The sequence below is a fragment of the Delphinapterus leucas genome, chromosome 6 (assembly GCF_059928025.1).
Source record: "Delphinapterus leucas isolate spDelLeu-1000000601 "Yukka" chromosome 6, BTC_Dleu_Yukka2, whole genome shotgun sequence".
Classification (NCBI taxonomy): domain Eukaryota; kingdom Metazoa; phylum Chordata; class Mammalia; order Artiodactyla; family Monodontidae; genus Delphinapterus; species Delphinapterus leucas.
In genome coordinates, this window is record NC_143134.1 from 37230820 (window position 1) to 37254087 (window position 23268).

Sequence of the window (23268 nt, forward strand, 5' to 3'; positions counted from 1 at the left end):
AGTGATATTGGTCTGCAATTTTCTTTTTTTGTGATACCTTTGTCTGGTTTTGGTATCAGGGTGATGGTGGCCTCGTAGAACGAATTTGGGAGTGTTCTTCCCTCTGCAATTTTTGGGAAGATTTTGAGAAGGATGGGTGTTAGCTCTTCTCTAAATATTTGATAGAATTCTCCTGTGAAGCCATTTGGTCCTGTACTTTTGTTTGCTGGAAGATTTTTAATTACAGTTTCAATTTCATTACTTGTGATAGGTCTGTTTATATTTTCTAATTCTTCCTGGTTCAGTCTTGGAAAATCTTACCTTTTCAAGAATTTGTCCATTTCTTCGAGGTTGTCCATTTTATTGGCATATAGTTGTTTGTAGTAGTCTCTTATGATGCTTTGTATTTCTACAGTGTCAGTTGTGATTTCTCCTTTTTCATTTCTAATTTTATTGATTTGCATCCTCCATTTTTTTCTTGATTAGTCTGGCTAAAGGTTTGTCAATTTTGTTTATATTCTCAAGAACCAACTTTTAGTTTTATTAATCTTTCTGTTGTTTTCTTTGTTTCTGTTTCATTTATTTCTTCTCTGATCTTCATGATTTCTTTCCTTCTACTGACTTCGGGTTTTCTTTGTTCTTCTTTCTCTAGTTGCTTTAGGCGTAAGGTTAGATTGTTTATTTGAGATTTTTCTTGTTTCTTGAGGTGAGATTGAATTACTATCAACTTCCCTCTTAGAACTGATTTTGCTGCGTCCTGTAGGTTTTGGGTCATCGTGTTTTTATTTTCATTTGTTTCTATGTATTTTTTTTCCCTCTTTGATTTCTTCAGTGATCTCTTGGTTATTTAGTAGTGCACTGTTTAGCCTGCATGTATTTGTGTTTTTTACAGTTTTTTTCCCCACAATTGAAAAAGTCTAATCTAATATCACAGCATTGTGGTCAGAAAAGATGCTTGATACGATTTCAATTTTTCTTAAATTTTCCAAGGCTTGATTTGTGACCCAAGATGTGATCTCCCCTGGAGAATGTTCTGTGTGCACTTGAGAAGAAAGTGTATTCTGCCACTTCCGAGTGGAATGTCCTATCAATATCAATTAAATCCATCGGGTCTAATGTGTCATTTGAAGCTTGTGTTTCCTTATTTATTTTCATTTTGGATGATCTGTCCATTGGTGAAAGTGGGGTGTTAAAGTTCCCTACTATTACTGTGTTACTGTTGATTTCCCCTTTTATGGCTGTTAGCATTTGCCTTATGTATTGATGTGCTCCTATGTTGGGTGCATAAATATTTATAATTGTTATATCTTGTTCTTGGGTTGATCCCTTGATCATTATGTAGTGTCCTTCCTTATCTCTTGTAACAGCCTTTATTTTAAAGTCCATTTTTTCTGATATGAATATTGCTACTCCAGCTTTCGATTTCCATTTGAATGGAATATCTTTTTCCATCCTTTCACTTTCAGTCTGTATGTGTCCCTAGGTCTGAAGTGGGTCTCTTTTAGACAGTATATACATGGGTCTTGTTTTTGTATCCATTCAGCCAATCTGTGTCTTTTGGTTGGAGCATTATTCCATTTACATTCAAGGTTATTATTGATATGTATGTTGCTATTACCATTTTCTTAACTGTTTTGGGTTTGTTTTTGTAGGTCTTTTTCTTCTTTTGTGTTTCCTGCCTAGAGAAGTTCCTTTAGCATTTGTTGTAAAGCTGGTTTGGTGGTGCTGAATGTCTTAGCTTTTGCTTGTCTGTAAAACTTTTGTTTTCTCTGTCAAATCTGGACGAGATCCTTGCTAGGGAGAGTAACCTTGGTTGTAGGCTTTTCTCTTTCATCACTTTAAGTATATCCTGCTACTCCCTTCTGGCCTGCAGAGTTTCTGCTGAAAAATCAGCTGATAACTTTATGGGGATCCCTTTGTATGTTATTTGTTGCTTTTCCCTTGCTGCTTTTAATGTTTTTTCTTTGAATTTAATTTTTGTTAGTTTGATTAATATGTGTCTTGGTGTGTTTCTCCTAGGGTTTATCCTGTATGGGATGCTCTACGCTTCCTGCACTTGGGTGGCTGTTTCCTTTCCCATGTTAGGAAAGTTTTCCACTATAATCTCTTCAAATATTTTCTCAGACCCTTTCTTTTTCTCTCCTTCTGGGACCCCTATAATTTGAATGTTGGTGCATTTAGTGTTTTCCCAGATGTCTCTGAGATTGTCTTCATTTCTTTTCATTCTTTTTCTTTTATTCTGCTCTTCGGCAGTTATTTCCACCATTCTGTTTTCCAGCCCACTTATTCGTTCTTCTGCCTTAGTTATTCTGTTATTGATTCCTTCTCGTGTATTTTTCATTTCAGTTATTGTGTTGTTCATCTCTGTTTGTTTGTTCTTCTGTTTTCTAGATCTTTGTTAAACATTTCTTGTATTTTTTCGATCTGTGCCTGCATTCTATTTCCGAGATTCTGGCTCATCTTTATTATCCTTACTCTGAATTCTTTTTCAGGTAGGTTGCCTACTTCCTCTTCATTTATTTGGTTATTTAGGTTTTTACCTTGCTCCTTTATCTGTGATATATTTTTTTTGTCCTCTCTTTTTTTTCTTTGTTTTGATGGTTTGGATTGTTTTCTTGTCTTACTGGACAGGAACAGTTTGGCTTGAGGCTTCCAGCACTGGAGTTTGTACACTGTTGGGTAGAGGTGGGTCTTGGTGCCGAGATGAGGACCTTCGGGAGACCTTACTCTGATGAATATTCCCTGGGGTCTGAGGTTCTCTGTTTTTCCAGTGGTTTGGACTTGGAACTCCCACCGCAGGAGCTCAGGCCTGACCTCCAGCTCGTAAACCAAGATGCTGCAAGCTGTGCAGGGCTGCAAAAAGAAAAAAAGTAGCAGAACAATAAGAGAGTAAAAAATAAAATAAGGTTAGAAAACTAACAGATATGTTAGAAAAAAATTAAAATGTAGGTGAAACAACAACCAGAAGGTAAAACAGAACCACAATACCAAAAAAGAGGAAAAAGAAAAAAAGGGCGGAAAAGGGCTTGGCTGTGGGGGATGGGGCTTAGGCAGGGGCGGGGTTTAGGTGGGGGCAGGGCCTATGCTTAGGACCCACAGGGCTGGAAAAAGCCCTGGGGTGGCGGTGGGGGTGGGGCTTAGGCCCAGCGGGGCAGGAGGGGCCCAGGAGTGCCTCTGGCCTTGGAGGGTGGAGGACCAGGCCTGGGACCCCAGCCGGCTCCCCCAGCCTGAGTTGGTAGGGGAAATGCTAGGCATGCTCTCCCCTGATCCTCTGATCCTGGAGGGCCCTTCCCGGTCTGCCTCTCCTCTTATCCCCCACCTCCCTCCTACACCCCTGGGACCAATGAGGCTGGAGGGGGTTCCGAGGTCGGAGGACCCGGCCCAGGGGCTCATCAGGTTTCCCAGGGCTTGATTGGGCAGGGGAAATGCTAGCTGCACTTCCCCTTGATCCTCTGAGCCCTCTAGGGTCCCTCCAGGCATGGGAACCCCTCCCCTCTCCCAGCCACCCCTCAGGGGTGCTGGTCCTGCCCAGCCCCCACTTCTCCTTCCCTCTGCCTCTCCACCACATCCTACCCGGTCACTTGGGGGTTCATCCCATCTCCTTGGGCATCGAGGTTCCCCACCAGCATCTGGCAGGTACCCTAGTTGTGGGGAGACACGAACTCCACTAAGAAGCACATACTCTTAAGATTCCATTTATATAAAATTCTAAAAATCTTCAAACTGTTCTGAAGTGGCAAAATATAAATAAGTGGTTGCCTGGGGATGGAAATGGAAGGAGGGATGGATTACAAAGGAGCAAGAAGAAACTTGGTGGTAATGAAAATATCTATCTTGATTCATTGTGTATATGTATGTCAAAGTTGATTTTAAATATGTGCACTTTGTTGCACATAAATTATATCTCAATAAAGCTATTTTAAAAAGTAAAAACAGACAAACAAAAAAACCAACCTAGTATTATACTAGCTTAAAGACAGACATAGACCAATGGAACAGAATAGAGCCCAGAAGTAAACCATCATGGGTATGGTCAAATGCTTTTTAACCAAGGTGCCAAGGTTACACAATAGGGAAAGGATAGTCTCTTCAACAATAGTCATGGGAAAACTGGATATTCACATGCAGAAGAATGAAGTTGGACTCTTACCTTACATCATATACAAAAATTAACTCAGAATTAATTAAAAGTCCAAAGTTAAGACCAAAAACTATAAAACTCCTAGAAGAAAACATGGGGAAAAAGCTTCATGACACTGGACTTGGCAGTGATTTCTTGGATATGGTACCAAAGCACAGGCAACAAAAGCAAAAACAGACAAATGAGACTATATCAAACTTAAAAACTCCTGCTCATCAAAGGACAGAATCAATAGAGTGAAAGGCAACCTATGGAATCGGAAAAATATTTGCAAACCACGTATTTGATAAATGAGTTAATATAAGGGGTTAAATATCCAGAATATATAAATAACTCCTACAAGTCAACAACAGAAAAATAAACAGTCCAATGGGAGGGAGACGCAAAAGGGAGGGGATATGGGGATATATGGATATGTAGAGCTGATTCACTTTGTTATACAGCAGAAACTAACACCATTGTAAAGCAATTATACTCCTATAAAGATGTTAAAAAAAAAAAAGGGCAAAACTTGAATAGACATTTCTCCAAAGAAGATATACAAATGGCCAACAGATTGTATTGGGAAGATATTTCCCAGTGTTCCCTCCTGTGTTGTCTCCTTTACTCTCACACAGAACACTTTACTTCTGACCTTTCTGGTTTTCCCCACACCAAGCAATTCTGTGGCACCGGCTGGGTGTTCTACAATTTAATTCTGACGTTATCTATCTGGAGATAGTGTCAGATCTCACAGGTTAGTGCTCAGTCCCACAAGACTACCCACCCCACCTTCAGATGCCAGTCGAAAATCCATGTTGTTACCTGTGCTTTGACCAATCAGCTATAAAGCAGAGGTTCCCACGATCCTGCCTCATGTTTGATTAATTTGCTAGAGTGGCTCGCAGAACTTAGGAAATAGTTTACTTACTGTTTGCCAGTTTATTATAAAAGGATGTAACATAGGATATAGACAAATATCCACATGGAAGAGACGCAGAAGGCAGGTATGTGGGAAGGGGCACAGAGCTTTTTCACCCTCTCTGGGCCCACCACTCTCCCAGCACCTCTGTGTTCACCAATCTGGAAGCTCCCTGGAACCCCATACTATTAGGATTTTTATGTAGGCTTCCTGACTTAGGTATGATCAGTTATCAATTTCATTTCCAGCCCTTCTCTCTTCTAGAGAATTTGAGGCAGGGCTGAAACTTCAAGCTTCTAATATGACTTGGTCTTTCTGGGTACCATACACATCCTGGAGCCCACCAGAGTCACCTCATTAGAACAAGAGACTCTCCTGCTACCCAGGAAATTCTAAGGGATTTGGTATCTTGGTGTCAGGAACCAGGGTCAGAGACCAAATACTAGAATCAAAGACACTCCTAGTGTTCTTATCACTTAGGAAATTGCAAGGGTTTTAGGAACTCTGCACCAAAAACTGGCGGCAGATATATATCTGTGTATATCTAAATATACACACACATATATTGATACAGTTTTTTTAAGATCTCACACAAGCATATGAAATAGATGCTCAACATCACTATTACTAGGGAAATGCAAATCAAAACCACCATAAGGTATCTCATACCTGTTGGGATGGCCACTATCAAAAACAAAAAAACCTCCAACACATGCACAGAGTAACAAGTGTTGGCAAGGATGTGGAAAAATTGGAACCCTTCTGTACTGTTGATGGAAATGGAAAATAGTGCAGCTGCTATGGAAAAGGGTATAGAGGTTTCTTAAAAAATTAAAAATAGAACTTCCATATGATTCAGCAGTCCCACTTCTGGGTATTTATCCAAAAGAAGTGAAAACAGGCTCTTGAAGAGATAGTTGCACACTCATGTTCATTGCAGCATTTTTCACAATAGCCAAGAGGTAGAATGTCTATTGACAGATGAATGGATAAAGAAGATGTGGTATATATGTAGAGTAGAATATTATTCAGTCTTAAAGAAAAAAAGAGCAACCCTGTCCTATGCTACAACATGGATGAACCTTGAGGACATTATGCCAAGTGAAATAAGCCAGTCACAAAAAGACAAATAATGTATGATTCCAATTATGACATATCTAAAGTAGCCAATTGCCTGGAAACAGAAAATAAATGGTGGTGGTAATGAAAATATCTATCTTGATTGGGGGGAGTTTCAGTTTTTCAAGATGAAAAATTCCAGAGATCTGTTGCACAACAAGGTATATATATATAGTTAACACTACACTCAAAAATGGTTAAGGTGATAAATTTTATGCTGTTTTATGCTGTGATCAAAAGATCACAAAAGGAATTTATGGTTGTAAAAAACTCAGTTTCACATCTACTTCTATTTCAAACTAATCTTAGTATTGTTATTTGTGTAGGTATTTCTTCCTGGAATTGATTAAGCTCTTGGAGATCAAGAATCCAGATTTCAGAGAATGTTTTACCTGTATTTTAAGCAAATAAATGCATCTGACAATTTAAGGGTTACTCTTAGGAATGGAACAGAATGTTTGAAATTAGAATTGTTTAGAAAATTTAGGTTGTGTGATTAAGCATAAGGAGAATGCTTGCACATATCCGTTCGATTTAAACAAAAACGATAAAATATACTTACCAGTTGTAAATTTCATCAGAATATTTAGTACTTTGTGATTTTTAAAAAATATTAATTAATTAATTTATTTGGCTGTGCCAGGTCTTAGCTGCGGCATGTGAGATCTTTTAGTTGTGACGTGCAGGCTCTTAGTTGTGGCATGTGGTATCTAGTTACCTGACCAGGGATCAAACCCAGGCCCCCTGCATTGGGAGCGTGGAGTCTTATCCACTTCTCTGCCAAGGAAGTCCCAGTACTTTATGATTTTTTTCAACAGGAAGATTTCACTCTTGTTTTGAAAGAGAAGGGCCAAACAGCTGCTACAGCTCTCTTACTGTTCCCACTCCTCAGTTACTCCCCTTAAAGTGTACTGAGAGTCAAACAACTTTGAATCTCCTGTCCAGGGATGAAGGATAGACCAAGATCTGAAAGCTTGTGATCGTGAAAGGTAACTGGCTGGGATTATTAACTCATCTTTCCATTTAAGAATACTAGCTGCTGGGCTTCCCCAGGTGGCGCAGTGGTTGAGAGACCGCCTGCCGATGCAGGGGACACGGATTCGTGCCCCGGTCCGGGAAGATCCCACATGCCGCGGAGCGGCTGGGCCCGTGAGCCATGGCCTTTGAGCCTGCGCGTCCGGAGCCTGTGCTCCGCAACGGGAGAGGCCACAGCAGTGAGAGGCCCACGTACTGCAAAAAAAAAAAAAAAAAAAATAGTAGCTGCTGATGCTTTATTTAAACTGTCTGCACTGTGGTGGTAGATCTTGTCCTGGTTGGAAATAGCTGTTGTTTTACCACACGTATTATCAGGGAAGTAGGGTACCCAGGTTGAGGGGAAGACAGTCTTGAAAGACTTCATTCCCCATCCCTCCCTTACTCTCCAGAAGAGTATATTTTCAATTATAAATGAACACCAAGATGTTCTAAAAACCCAAGTAAATACTGATAAAGTAAAAATTTCCTTTACCATGCCCCAATTCCAGTGCCATCTCCATAAGCAGTTTGGTAGGGATATTGTTTCAGTTGCTTTTCTGTTTATTTTCATACAAATAAATTTGCCTGTGGCTTAGATTTATCATTTTTACGTGTATCTGTTGAACAACTAGTTTTAAAAAAAATAATTTGTATTACTGTGGAAATATTTCATATTGATCTACCTCATTAATTTTAAGTCATGGTATGACTGCCACAGTTTTATGTAATTATTCCTCTACTGCTAACAGTTAGTTCAGCTTACTTTTACTGCAGACAGTGCTGCAGTAAACATCCTTACAGCTTCTTACTTGTCATATGCTACTTTTTCTCTGAGGTAGATGTGAAGAAGGGGGACTGGCTGGGTCAAGGGATACATGCATAACAGATTCTGCCAGCTTGCTCTCCAGAACACCTCTACCAATTTTCAGTCCCATCTTCCTTGTATAAAGGTAACAATTTCCCCACAACCTTTCCCTAACTGATAGCACTGTTAAATTTTTTTCCAGTTTGATGGTGTGAAATACAATGTCATTGTTTTATACTTTTTGTTTTTCTGTTTACTAGTTAGTTTAAACATCTCACCTTTTGTCATTTCTATTTTTCTGACTTACCTTTGCTATACCTGACTCAATATTCTATGGGACTGTTTGCAATTTTAAGATATTTCATAGGAATTAAAAAATATTTGTATAATATGTATGTTTTTTGTTATATAAATTACAAATATTTTCTCCCAGTCAGTTGCTTTTTTAAAATAACTTTTATTTATTTTTTTTAATTTAATTTTTATTTTTATAGTGGAGTATAGTTGATTTACAGTGTTGTGTTTCAGGTGTACAGCAAAGTGATTCCATTATACATGTACATATATCCATTCTTTTTCAGGTCTTTTCCCATATAGGCTATTACAGAATATTGCATAGAGTTCCCTGTGCTATACAGTAGGTCCTTGTTGATTATCTATTATATATATAGTAGTGTATATATGTTAATCCCAAATGCCTAATTTATCCCTCCCCCCCACTTTTCCCCTTTGGTAACCATAAGTTTGTTTTTGAAGTCTGTGGGTCTGTTTCTGTTTTGTAAATAAGTTCATTTGTATCATATTTTTAGATTCCACCTATAAGTGATACCATATGGTATTTGTCTTTCTTTGACTTACTCCACTTAGTATGATAATCTCTAGGTCCATCCATGTTGCTGCAAATGGCATTATTTCATTCTTTTTATGGCTGAGTAATCCATTGTATATATGTGCCACATCTTCTTTATCAACTCTGTTGATGCACATTTAGGTTGCTCCCACGTCTTGGCTATTGTAAATAGTGCTGCAGTGAACATTGGGGTGCATGTATCTTTTTGAATTACGGTTTTCTCCAGGTATATGCCCAGGAGTAGAATTGCTGGATCATATGGCAGTTCTATATTTAATTTTTAAAGGAATCTCCATACTGTTCTCCAGAGTGGCTCTATCAATTTACATTCCCACCAAGAATGCATGAGGGCTTCCTTTTCTCCACACCCTCTCCAGCATTTATTGTTTGTAGATTTTTTGATGATGGTGATTCTGACCGGTGTGAGGTGATACCTCATTGTAGTTTTGATTTGAATTTCTCTGATAGTTAGCAATGTTGAGCACCTTTTCATGTGCCTCTGGCCATCTGTATGTCTTCTTTGGAAAAATTTCTGTTTAGGTCTTCTGCCCATTTTTTGATTGTGGGGTTTTTTGTTTTTGTTTTTGTTGTTTTGGATATTGAGCTGCATGAGCTGTTTGTATATTTTGGAGATTAAACCCATGTCAGTTCCTTCATTTGCAAATATTTTCTCCCATTCTGAGCATTGTCTTTTCATCTTGTTTATGGTTTCCTTTGCTGTGCAAACACTTTTAAGTTTAACTAGGTCCCATTTGTTTATTTTTGTTTTCATTTTCATTACTGTAGGAGGTGGATCCAGAAAGATATTTCTGCGATTTATGTTAGAGAGTGTTCTGCCTATGTTTTCCTCTAAGAGTTTTCGGTCTTACATTAGGTTTTTAATCCATTTTGAGTTTATTTTTGAATATGTTGTTAGAAAATGTTCTAATTTCATTCTTTTACATGTAGCTGTCCCATTTTCCTGGCACCACTTATTGAAGAGACTGTCTTTTCTCCATTGTATATTCTTTGCTCCTTTGTTGTAGATTAATTGACCATAGGTGCGTGGGTTTATTTCTGGGCTTTCTATCCTGTTCCATTGATCTACTTTTCTGTTTTTGTGCCAGTACCATACTGTTTTGATGACTGTAGCTTTGTAGTATAGTCTGAAGTCAGGGAGCCTGATTCCTCCAGCTCCGTTTTTCTTTCTCAAGATTACTTTGGCTATTCAGGGGTCTTCTGTATTTCCATACAAATTTAAAAAGTTTTTGTTTAGTTCTGTGAAAAATGCCATTGGTAATTAGATAGGGATTGCATTGAATCTGTAGATTGCCTTGCGTAGTATAGTCATTTTGACAATATTGATACTTCCAATCCAAGAAAATGGTATATCTTTCCATCTGTGTCATCTTCAATTTCTTTCATCAGCGTCTTATAGTTTTCAGAGTACAGGTTTTTTGCCTCTTAGGTAGGTTTATTCCTAAATATTTTAGTCTTTTTGATGCGATGGTAAATGGGATTGTTTCCCTAATATCTCTTTCTGAGCTTTCGTTGTTAGTGTATAGAAATGTGAGGGATATCTGTGTATTAATTTTGTATTCTGCAACTTTACCAAATTCATTGATGAGTTCTAGTAGTTTTCTGATACCATCTTCAGGATTTTCTATGTATAGTATCATATTATCTGCAAATAGAGACAGTTTTACTTTTTCTTTTCCAGTTTTACTTTTTCTTTTCCAGTTTTGATTACTTTTATTTCTTCTTTTTCTCTGATTGCCATGGCTGGGACTTCCAGAACTGTGTTGAATAAAAGTGGCAAGAGTAGGCTTCTGATCTTAGAGGAAATGCTTTCAGCTGTTCACTGTTGAGTATGATGTTAGCTGAGGGTTTGTCGTATATGGCCTTTATTATGTTGAGGTAGGTTCCCTTTATGCCTACTTTCTGAAGAGTTTTTTTTTTTTTGCGGTATGGAGGCCTCTCACTGTTGTGGCCTCTCCCGTTGCGGAGCACAGGCTCCGGACGCGCAGGCTCAGTGGCCATGGCTCACAGGCCCAGCCGCTCTGCGGCATGTGGGATCTTCCTCGACCAGGGCACGAACCCATGTCCCCTGCATCGGCAGGTGGACTCTCAACCACTGCGCCACCGGGGAAGCCCTCTGGAGAGTTTTTATCATAAATGGGTGTTGAATTTTATCAGAAGCTTTTTCTGCATCTCTTGAGATGATCATATAGTTTTTATCCTTCAGTTTGTTAATGTGGCATATCTCACTGATTGATTTGCAGATATTGAAAAATTCTTTTTTTGAAAAATTATTATTTATTTATTTTTGGCTGCATTGGGTCTTCATTGCTGCGCATGGGCTTTCTCTAGTTGCAGTGAGTGGGGCTACTCTTCGTTGCAGTTCGTGGGCTTCTCATTGCGGTGGCTTCTTTTATTGCGGAGCACAGGCTCTAGGTGCACGGGCTTCAGTAGTTGTGGCACGTGGGCTCAGTAGTTGTGGCTTGTGGGCTCTAGAGCGCAGGCTCAGTAGCTGTGGGGCACAGGCCTAGTTGCTCTGCGGCATGTGGGATCTCTCTAGACCAGGGCTCGAACCTGTGTCCCCTGCATTGGCAGGCGGATTCTTAACCACTGCACCACCAGGGAAGTCCCTGAAAATTCTTACATTTTGGGGATAAATCCCACTTGATGATGGTGTATGATCCTTTTAATGTATTGTTGGATTTGGTTTGCTAGTATTTTGTTAAGGATTTTTGCATCTATGTTCATCAGTGATACTGGCCTGTAATTTTCCTTTTTTTTTTGTATATTTTTCTGGTTTTGGTATTAGGGTGATGGTGGCCTCATAGAATGAGCTTGGGAGTTTTCCTTCCTCTGCAATTTTTTGGAACAGTTTCAGAAGGATAGGTGTTAACTCTTCTCTAAACGTTTGATAGAAGTCACTTGTGAAGCCATCTGGTCCTGGAATTTTGTTTGTTGGAAGTTCTTAATCACAGTTTCAATTTCAGTACTTGTGATTGGTCTCTTCGTATTTTCTGTTTCTTCCTGGTTCAGTCTTGGAAGATTGTACCTTTCTAAGAATTTGTCCATTTCCTTTTAGGTTAAATAACTTAGATTTGCAGAAATATTACAAAGATGCTACAGAGAGTTTCTGTATATTCTTCACCCAGTTTTAGTTTCCTTAAATGTTATCATTTGTATTAGTTTGCTCAGGTTGCCAAAAATAAGATATACACACTCATTGGCTTAAACAACAGAAATTTATTTTCTCACAATTGTTGAGGTTGGAATTCCAAGATCAAGGTGCCAGCAGGATTGGTTTCTGGTGAGACAGCTGCCTTCTTGCTGTGACCTCACGTGGCCTTTAGTCTGTGCTATGCATTCCTGACGTCTTTTCCTCTTCTTATAAGGACACCAGTCCTATTGGATTAGGGCCCCGCCCTTATGATCTCATTTAACCTTAATTACCTCTTTAAAGGCCCTATCGCTAAATACAGGCACACTGAGGGCTAGGGCTTCAACATATGAATTTGTGGGGGGGGGGGGCACAATTCGGTTCATAACATCATCCTGCGTTACCATGTGGCGTTAAGACACCAACACTGGTTGGTATGTTACTGTTACATATACTCCAGACTTTATTCATGTTTCCCCAGTTTTCCCATTAATGTCCTTTTTCTATTCCAGCATTTAATCTAGGATACCACCTTGCATTTAGTTGTCATCTCCTTAGCCACTAAGGTTCATGAGAATTTCTCAGTTATGTTTTTCATGATATTGACAGTTTTGATGAGTATTGGTCAGGTATTTTGTAGAATGTCCCTCAAATTTTGTTTGATATTTTCTAATGACTAGACTGGATGTTTGGAATAAAATACCACACAGGAGAAGCACCCTTCTTGTTGGATCACATCTGGGGGTACATGACATCCGCATAACATCACTGATGAATTATGAACACTTGGTTAAAGTAGTGTTGGCCAGGTTTCTCCTCTGTAAAGTTACTATCTTTCCCTTTCCATACTGTTGGGCTGGCCAAAAAGTTCATTCGGGTTTTTCACAAGATGTTATGGGGAAACGAACGAACTTTTTGGCCAACTCAGTATATTCTTTGGAAGCAAGTCACTAAGTCCAACCCATACTCGAAGTTGAGGAGAGTTAAGCTCTACCTCTTAGAGGGAAGTATCTGTATATATTACTTGGAATTCTTATATAAGGAAGATTGGTCTCTTCATTTATTTATTCAATCACTTTTTTATATCAGCATATATTCATGCATATTTATTTATTTAAAAACATTTTTTTAAAGATTATTTTTTTTTGATGTGGACCATTTTTAAAGTCTTCACTGAATTTGTTAAAATATTGCTTCTGTTTTATGTTTTGGTCTTTTTGGCCACAAGGCATGTGGGATCTTAGCTCTCTGACCAGGGATCAAACCCGCACCCCCTGCATTGGAAGGCAAAGTCTTAACCACTGGACCACCTGGGAAGTCCCCATATTTATTTTATACTTTCAGTTATAATCCAATATTATGTACTTACTTCATTGCTCAAGTTGTTCCAGCTTTGGCTGTTGGGAGTTTTTTCAGGTTGGATCCTGTATTCTACTTTCTTCCCACCCCCTTTCTAAAAATATTTTAATGGTGTCTTTTGTAAATTTATCAAATCCTTTCTTTTTATAGCTTTTGCATTTTGTGTCTTAGTTTAAGACTTAAATATCTAAAGATATGTATCATTCAGGATAGGCTAGGTTATGCTGTGATGACAACCCCAACATCTTAGTGGCATGTAACAAGTAAAGGTTTATTTTTTATTTATGACACATGTCTATCACTGGTTAGTAAGAACTGTTATAAATCTTCTTACTTTTGTGACCCAGCTAGTGGAGCATAACTACTACACATATAACTTTTAATTCAGTATAACATAACTGAAGTCTAATTTATTTTATAATATACACAGATGTCTGTAATGTGTTGTAATGATTCATACATACACAGAAATGTGCACAAAGTGAACTTGATTGACAGCTTTGTACATCATGGGTAAGTAACTAGCAGATAGATTGAGAAAGAGAATATCACTATACTCTAGAAACTACTCCTTTGTGCTCTTTCACAGTCACTCCCCTTCCAAGAATAAACACTATCATAATTTTTAATTGCCATAGATTTGTCTGCCTTTGAAATCTGTTTGAATGGAATCAGACTGTGTGATGAAGCCATACTCTTGTTTGGCTTCTTTCACTACAGTGTGTTATTGAGAGTCATCCATGATGTTGTGCATGGTCAAAGTTCATTCATTCATTCTTACTGGTATATAATATTCAACTGTGAGAAAGTACCACAGTGTTTCAGTCCACCATTTCTAGACATTTGATTTGTTTTCAATTTTTGGCTATTACAAATAATGATTCTATGAACCACTGTTTGTACCTTTCTTGATGAACATGTGTATGCATTTCTGTTGTATATATGCCTAGAAGTAGAATTACTGAGTCAAAAGATGTGTGATGTTCATTTTTTATAAATATGGCCAGTTTTCTAAAATGGCTGTATTTCAGCTATTATCTTTTTCGGTACGCGGACCTCTCACTGTTGTGGCCTCTCCGTTGCGGAGCACAGGCTCCGGACGCGCAGGCTCAGCGGCCATGGCTCACGGGCCCAGCCGCTCCGCGGCATGTGGGATCTTCCCGGACCGGGGCACGAACCCGTGTCCCCTGCATCGGCAGGCGGACTCTCAACCACTGCGCCACCAGGGAAGCCCTCAGCTATTGTCTCGATTGCTGCTGGTCAGAGAGTTCTATAGGGTTTTGTACCATCAATTAAATGGGCTGGCCTGGAAGTCGCATATTTCACCTCTGCTCATTTAATCTCAGAGGAGTCAGGACAATCCTACCATGGCCTGGAACGTAGGGAACCAGAACTATTATGTTCAGCTTTTTAATACAGGTAGAATTTAATTTTGTCTGTGAATGGTGTGACAGAGGGAGCCTTTCTTTAGGCAGATGATTTTCTTCAGATTTTTGTTTAAGCATATTCCAGAGATTTTAACGTGAATTCTTATTGAGATTAATTTTAAAATAATTTGTGATGAATTGTTTTATTAATTTTGGGGGGTGCTGTGTTGGGTCTCTGTTGCTGTGTGGGCTTTCTCTAGTTGAAGCAAGCGGGGGCTGCTCTTCGTTGCGGTGCGCGGGCTTCTCGTTGTGGTGGCTTCTCTCGTTGCAGAGCATGGGCTCTAGGCGCGTGGGCTCAGTAGCTGTGGCTTGTGGGCTCTAGAGCACAGGCTCAGTAGTTGTGGCGCATAGGCTTAGTTGCTCCGCAGCATGTGGGATCTTCCTGGACCAGGGCTCAAACCCGTGTCCCCTGCATTGGCAGGCAGATGCTTACCCACTGTGCCACCAGGGAAGCCCTGTTGAATTCTCTTTTAATTTCCCTTTGTTGCAAGTTATTTAGAAATGGGTTTTAAACATTTGCATGTTGATAGATTTTTGCTTGTTGTATTTACATCAATGAATTTCAAATTTTGTATTGTGTTAACTGTATGATCTGTATGTATGATCTTTGCTTTCCTGAATTTGTTGTGATTTCCTTGTGACGTAATATGTGATGACTTCAGTGAATATCCTATGTTTTTAAAAGTTTGTGCTCTCTGTTGAAAGTGGTTCTCTGTATTTACTAGATCAGGCTTCTAATTACTTATTTTATTTTTTGGAGGTGTGTTAACCTTCTATTATTATGGGTTTACTAATTTTTCCTATTTTCACTAGTTTTTGTGTTATAGATTTAAAATCTTTTGTCATAAGGTGTGTGATTGTTGTAATCTCTTGTTAGATTACATAATCGTGAAACATCTTTGTCTTTATTGTTATTTGCTGTGAATTCTATTTCATCTGCTGTTGATATTAATATACCTGCTCTTTTTCCTGGCAACTGTATAGCATACCATTTTCTATCCTTTGATTTAAATATTTTCTATATGGTTTTGTTTTAATTATCTCTATTAAACAATATATAGGTTGAATTTTTTTAACTCAATTTGAAAAAATTTTAATAGGTGAATTTAAATATTTTGCATGTTTTATTTTTACTGATATGTTTGCACTTATTTTGTTTTCTCTTTGCCATGCTTCTTCTTGCTGTTTGGTGCCTTGATCACGTTTTCTTAGTTTTAATTTTTCACTGGCTCCAGTGATTTGAAAGGTATGAAAACTATTAAAATTCTTTTAGTGGCTCCCTTTTAAAAAATTCATTTATAAAATATTTTAGAAATATAGGTGAATCTGGAGACTAACATAATTTGGGGGGAGGATGTCTGGAGCATCTTTAGACAAGATTACTCTTTTCCCCACCTTAATTCTGTACTAATTGAGGAACATACGAGTTAAACAGATAAAGATTAAAATGTAAGCTTTATTACTGATAACATTATGGGGCTTGGTTTATACCTGTGTACATTTAGATCTGTAGGCAAGTGGAATTACTTACACAAGCAGTCACTGGCAACCCCAGGGATAAATTCCAGATGGTGCATCTGCAAACTGGTGGAGCCTCCATCATCCTGGATCCTTGGGCTGAACATAGCCCCCCAGCAAGAAATAGCCTCTGTTGTAAATTAAATCACTAAGATTTCAGGGTTATTTTTACATACCTTACTCTGACTAATAAACTCAATTCATCACAGGACATAGAGTAGACCAAAACCATACTCACTGTAGGTAGATTGGAAAAAGAGGAGCAAGGTAGGACAATTAGGTTTCTTCTTTTGTGAATTTCTTACTCCCATCCTCTGCCCATTTATTTGTTGGGGTGTTAGCTTTTTTCTCTTTGATTCATAGTTCTTTGTAAATTCTGAATACTAATCCTTGTTGCTTTTATGCATTGTACCTATCTTCCTAGTCTGTGAGTTATCTTTTTAAATTTTGTTTTTGGGGTCTTATGTTGAGCAGAAACATTACATATTCATATAATCAAATTTCTCAATCTTTTTGCTTTATAGTTTGGGCTTTTTAAGTCTTGTTTAAAAAAAAATCCATCCCTACTCCACTGTTATGAGTTATTTTTCTATATTCTAAGACTTGGCAAAGCTTTTCTTCTCATAGCTAGGCTTTTAATCCACCTGAGATTTTTTTCTTCTTTGGGGGTTGGTGGCCTGTGGTATGAGATGAGGATCGTGAATTTCCCCCCTCCTTCCACCCCAGACAATATGGACAACCAGTTGTCACCACACCATGTGTGTTGAGCATTCTTACTTTTCCATTGATGTGTAATGCGTGTCATAAGGGAAGTTTCTGTGTATGTGTAGTCTCTTACTGGGCTGTTGTATATAATAGATAAAGATCTAGTATATCTGTTCCAATTCTACAAGCCTAAATTATTGTAAGTTTTAATATTTGGTAGGGCAAGGGCTCCCTTCTTGTTTGTTTTCAAAATGGTCTCGGTTCTTCTTGGCCCTGTGGTCTTCTAGATTAATTTTGGGATCAGCTTGTTAGGTTCTGTGGAAAGCTCTGTTGAGATTTTGATAAGAGTTGCATTTAGTTTGAGGGAAATTACCATCTTTGTGACATTGAATCTTCCCATTAAAAACCTGCTTTATGGGGGGTGTGTGTGATGAATTGGGAGATTGGGATTGACATATATAAACTAATATGTATAAAATGGCTAACTAATAAGAACCTGCTGTATAAAAAAATAAAATAAAATTTTAGAAAAACCCTGCTTTATCTTTCCATATGTCCATAAATAATTAAGCACTTATATTTCGTAAATTAGTTATTACAAGTCGTATATAGAAAAACTCCTGATTTTTGTGTTAATCATCTATATCCAGAAATAAATAAATGTTTACAAACATTTATTTATTTATTCTAATAGTTTGTCTGCAGATTCTTTTGTAATTTCTAGGCAGACAATCGTCTGTAAATAAGGACAATTTTGTTTCTCCCTTTCTAAGTCTTCTCTCATTTCTTTTTCTTATCTTGGCATCAGTGAGTATTTCCAGTTATTACATTATTAAATAGGAGTAATGGTAGTAGGAATTTTTTTCTTGCTTTTCATTTCAGGGAGATACTTACAAAGTTAAGGCATGAAGTATTATATTTTGCTAGAGGTATTTGGAAGATAATCTATCAGTTTAAGGAAGTTCTCTTTTAGTCCCATTGTATAAAGGCTTAATTGGGAATGAGTTGATTTTAATGACTTCTGTAGTTAATGACATAATTATGTGGCTTTCTTCTGTAATCTATTCATGATGTTGGACATTTTAATGTTGAGCCACTGGTAAGATTAATTTTCTTTTAATATGCTATTGGCTATTTGTATTTCTTTTCTGAATTGAGTGTTTGTAGCCTTTATAGATTTTTATTTTCTGTTGGGTTGTTATATTGCTTTACAGATGCTTTTTATCAGTTGTGATGATTAGCCCTTTATTATATATTTTCTGTAAGTTTCTGTTGCTTTTTTTCCTTTATAACTTTTGAGTTTTGTGTCATGCTTAAAAACCCCATTTAAATTGTAAAATTATTTGCTATAATTTTATAGTTACCTGAAAGATTTTAAAAACTTATTTCAACTGGTATTTGTTTTATATAGTATGTGAGATTGGAACCTCATTTTCTTTTCATACTTAGACATTTGTCCCTTATTGAATATGGCTTTCTTTGTGACTGATTTGAAAAACCAGTTTTCTCATATACTAGGTTTTCATATATGCCTTGGTTCATATTTCTATGTTGCTGTGCTAAAATAGTATTGTTTTAATTACTCTTGCTTTATATTAAGGCAAGTCTCTGAGGCAGGAATTTAAAAATCTCAGGCTTCACCCAAATAGCCTGTGTTCAGATCCTAATTCTGCTACTGTACAAGTTTTGTGACTCTGCTCAGGTTAGTCATTTTGCCTCTTTAAGGTTAGGGTTCCTTTCTGGGAAAATATTGATAGTTGTAGTAGTATTTGCTTTGTAGGTTGTAATGAGCTTATTAATATAATACCTGGCACTAAACTCTCAATAATTGTTAGCTGCCATTGTTTTAGGGGGTACTGCTTCTTTTTATTAATCAGTAATTTTATGAACATTTCTTCTTCTGCTCCCCTTGGTCACTACTTATCTCAAAGAATGAGGGATTAATAATAGATGAGAGCGATGGCTATTGACCCTCTCTGAGGGACAGTCACTGTTCAGGTGGAGCCTGTTCTTTGGCCTGTTCTCTCTTGTTCCCGAGGGGTGTGATTCTCCCTTCTGCTTGTCTTGCAGTTAGCTCACCAAGGGCAGACTTCCCTATCCAATAGAGATAGGGAAGTCTAGTTCTCCATTTCCTCTGCCAGGACTTGTGAAGTCAGTCTAGTTCCAGGGGGGAACAGAAATAGTGAGAAGTTCATTGTGTCCATAGTAGAGTTATTTTAATCATTTCTACTAAAACGTAGATACTGTATTATCATTGCCACCTGACGGCTATATATATTTCTCAATTGGTTTAGAACAGTGGTCCCCAACCTTTTTGGCGCCAGGCACCAGTTTCGTGGAAGACAGCTTTTCCAAGGATGGGGCGGGGGAGGGGGGGAATGGTTTCAGGATGATTCAAGCACATTGATTTATTATGGCCTCTGTGCAGTCAAACCACTCTGCTAACGATAATCTGTATTTGCAGCCGCTTCCCAGCTCACTGCATCAGCTCCACCTCAGATGATCAGGCATTAGATTCTCATAAGGAGCGCGCAGCCTAGATCCCTCCCACGCGCAGTTCACAGTGGGGTCCACGCTCCTATGAGAATCTAATGCCACCGCTGATCTGACAGGAGGTAGAGCTCAGGTGGTAGTGCCAGCAATGGGGAGCGCCTGTAAATACAGATGAAGCTTTGCTTTCTTGCCCGCTGTTCACCTCCTGCTGTTCCACCCGGTTCCTAACAGGCCACGGACCAGTACTGGTCCATGGCCTGGGGGTTGGGGACCTCTGGTTTAGAACATACCTCTCTCTGTTTTATGATTAACTGTCCCCCAGATAGCTAGTTGTTATGCAGGAAAATGTTATTCATTTATTTAACAAGTATTTATTAAAGAAAGAAGTAGTAAACGGGAGGCCCAAAAGCCAAATAAGAACTGTAGACAAATTTGGCACAAGGATGGATTTTGAATGTTTTTGTCAGTATTTTAAAACCATGAGATTTCATTTCTTTCTACTGTATTACATCAGTCAAAGAAGCAGGAATGGTGACATTATGTGATGGGGTATAGAGGGAAGAGAGTTTACCACTTCAGTTTTTGACAACATACACGTTAAAGGGAGGACAACAAACACATTAAAGGGAGGATACGTGTGTTTACAATAGGATTATAAGTTTAATCATGAACTTTTATTTTTATTTTTTTTTTGCGGTACGCGGGCTTCTCACTGCTGTGGCCTCTCCCGTTGCGGAGCACAGGCTCCGGACGCGCAGGCTCAGCGGCCATGGCTCACGGGCCCAGCCGCTCCGCGGCATGTGGGATCCTCCCGGACCGGGGCACGAACCCGCGTCCCCTACATCGGCAGGCGGACTCTCAACCACTGTGCCACCAGGGAAGCCCTAATCACGAACTTTTAAGCAAAACGTAAAGAGACCTGTTTTCTAGCTCCAGGTTTCTAATAAATAGCTCTCATCCCAGCACTCTAGCCTCTGTTGTGGTTTATCACAATATGACTCTAACAATAGAATTTTGAGAATATATTGTGCAGAGATAATTGGACATAAAATATCAGTGATTCCTCCCCGACCTGTAATATATAAAATATTTCCTAGGGAACTGAATTTCAGGTTTGGACTTGGAGGGAAAACCTCTCCCCATTTCCTTCCAGTTTTATTTGGGTTTGTTAAAAGAAACTGGATTTCAAGAGATGGTAGCAAGCAAGAGGTTACTAAGAAGTTCTGTTATTTAAATGTGTGCAAAGGACATTTTCCATATTGTCTTATACTACGTTTACTGAATGCTTCATATCTTGATGAAGAGTCAGCCTTGGGAAAACACTTTTAGCCCACATGTTCCCTTTTCAAAAGCTTCATAATTTTGAATAGGTAATATATGTTACAAAATTCAAAAGTTACAAAAACGAATAAATCTTTCTTACCCATCCCTATATACAGATACTCAGTTTCCCCTTATAAAGGCAAACACCAGTTTCTTGTGTTTCCTTCCAGAGATATGCAAGATTTCGTATACAATCATATACATTTGTGTTTTAGATACATACCTATAAATCATCAGCCTGTAAACACCTATAACGCTGTCCATCTTGGCAATCTTGCCCGTGTTCAATTTTCAGTCTTGGAAATTTCTGCCAAATTGCCCTTTGTTGCCCTTCATGGAGGGTTGTCCCAGTTTATGTTCTAACCCACAGGCAGTGAGAGTACCTGTTTCCCCACCTCACCAACACAGTGCCTTATCAAACTCCTTTCATTTTTGCCAGTCTGAAGGGAAAGTAGTACCTTGTAGTTTAAATTTGCATTTTTCAATAACATAAAATTGAAGCTGGGCATCTTCTTGAGATGTACTTAAAATATTTTTCCAGTTTATCCCTTGAATTTGTGTTTATTGCCATGAAGACCATTTAAAAAATGCTTATTAGTTTAACAGATTCTCATGGCTTTTAGATTGTTTCATTTAGAAAGGCATTCTTTATTAAAAAATAATTAATGGTTTTGTTTTTTTTACATTTAAAGTCTTTGATCTGGAAGTTTAAATAAGGGTAGTAGGTATGCAGCTTTACTTTTGAGGCAAAAATGTATATATTGTGATATATAATGTGTATATTGTATTGAGATGATAAATAAAGTGTAATTCTTGGGAAAGAGTTGTTACTGTATTGCTTGTTCGTTTTAAGGGAGAGTCATTGAAAATTTTTTTCACGGATTATTAAAGTAACACTTTTCTGTAGGAAATTTAGAAGAATACAGGAGGGAATAAAAATCAACCATAATCCCACTACCATATTATATATAACAGAATTGGGACCGTACTCATACTGCAACTTATTTTTTTCTCGCTTGATACTAACATAGGAACTTAGGTTTAGAAAATAAATTGTCGTTTACCATGGTGTCAGAATTTTTTTCAACCATCCTAATATTTTTCTGAGGCGAAATCTGAGGCCCTTAAAGGAATGAATGACCTCGGCTTTAGGCATACCTTTAAATTTTGAACAGTTTTAAAGTGCTGCATTTTAAATGAGACACCAGCACTCAGGCGAGCCCGACATTCAGCGGGTTTCGACTCCAGAGAGGACGGAGCTCCAGGCCGGCCGGGGTCCTCGAGCCTGGCCGCTGGCCTCTCAGCCCAGCCTGGCTGCAGTGCCCCCTGGTGGCGGAGGCAAGGGCGGCCAAGCACGAGGCTGAGGGTCAGATCCACCGCCGAACCCTTCTCTCTTCCGAGAAATCCTTTTACTCGCTTTGGGAGCCGCTTTCTTCGCATTTGCCTGTCTGACCCTTTGCCGCACACGCCGACTTTGAGCACAGAATTGCGCCGCTAGAGCGCCCTGGCGCTGCAGACGACCGCCAGGTGTCCCCGAGGCGGGGCGAAGCTCAGCCCCGGCGCCTGGGGCTGGTTTCCGCGCCCCGCTCCCTCGTTACCCCGTCTGGGGAGTTTGAGAAGTTTTGAACTTCCGGGTTGGCTCTCCCGGGTTTGCGGTGTGGTGGCCAGCCGAAGGGCGTCGCTGTGCCCAGTGTTTGGGCGTGTCCCTTTAAACTTTTTTGTTCTTTAAACTTCGGGGGTGTAGTCACGGCCCTCCTCTCTCCGCGAGTTGCTCCCTGGCCACCCGGTCCTTCCCTCCGCCCCGCCGTCCAGATGCTGTGGATCATGAGCCTGAAGGGCGCAGGGACCCCTCTGGTGACCGAGGTGATCAAAGGTTAGTGTGGAGGGCGCGCCCTCGGGACACCCCCTATTTAGAGGGCATCGGGCAGTGCACGGGGGTCGAGGAGGCCGCCATTGATGACCAAGATGTGCCTTTAAACTTCGGTGCCAGGGCCGATGCTGTCTCTTGGGAGTGGGTGGCCTCCTGGGACTCCTAGTCACCAGGCGTGGTCCTGCCTTGGGGCGAATCCGCACAGATGTGTGCAGTTCGGACCCTTGTGTCCTTACACCATGGCTGGTGGGCTCTCCACCTCAGGGAGCAAAATCCGTGGTCACTGCATGGGGATCAAGGGTCATTTTTGGTTGAAAAGGAGTCAGCCCCGTCATCCGTTTGGGTGTCTGTGGTTGCAGGACATTTAAGTTGAGGCGTTTATAGGGAAATAAATACAGCAATTGTGTGTACTGAATTGTTTAAATTACTATTATAAAAAATTGTTTAAATTACTATTTGGGGAAGGGATGCCAGCTGGCGTCCTTTGTTCCTTACTATTTTAAGGGCTGTACTTAATTTTGCCACAACTTGAATCTAAGTATTCTACTAGCACTATTACTAGTATTACTACTGCTAGGTATTAAGGATGCCTTTGCTTCACCAAGGATTTTTA

The 23268-nt window shown here is 39.1% G+C and overlaps 1 protein-coding gene across 8 annotated transcripts in view; it reads left to right on the forward strand.

The window, feature by feature from the left end:
* Window positions 1-23268, forward strand: part of CDC14B (cell division cycle 14B) — a 97208-nt gene that overhangs the window by 21588 nt on the left and 52352 nt on the right. Inside the window, exon 1 of one of the 8 annotated variants that reach the window (XM_022558918.3) lies at window positions 18972-22658. The exons of 6 other annotated variants lie outside the window; for them this stretch is intronic. In XM_022558918.3, coding sequence (XP_022414626.1) covers window positions 22598-22658 — 61 coding nt within the window. In that variant the 5' untranslated portion in view covers window positions 18972-22597. Of the gene's footprint in view, window positions 1-18971; window positions 22659-23268 lie in introns of those variants that run through there. One more of the 8 variants, XM_022558920.3, reaches the window with a different exon arrangement.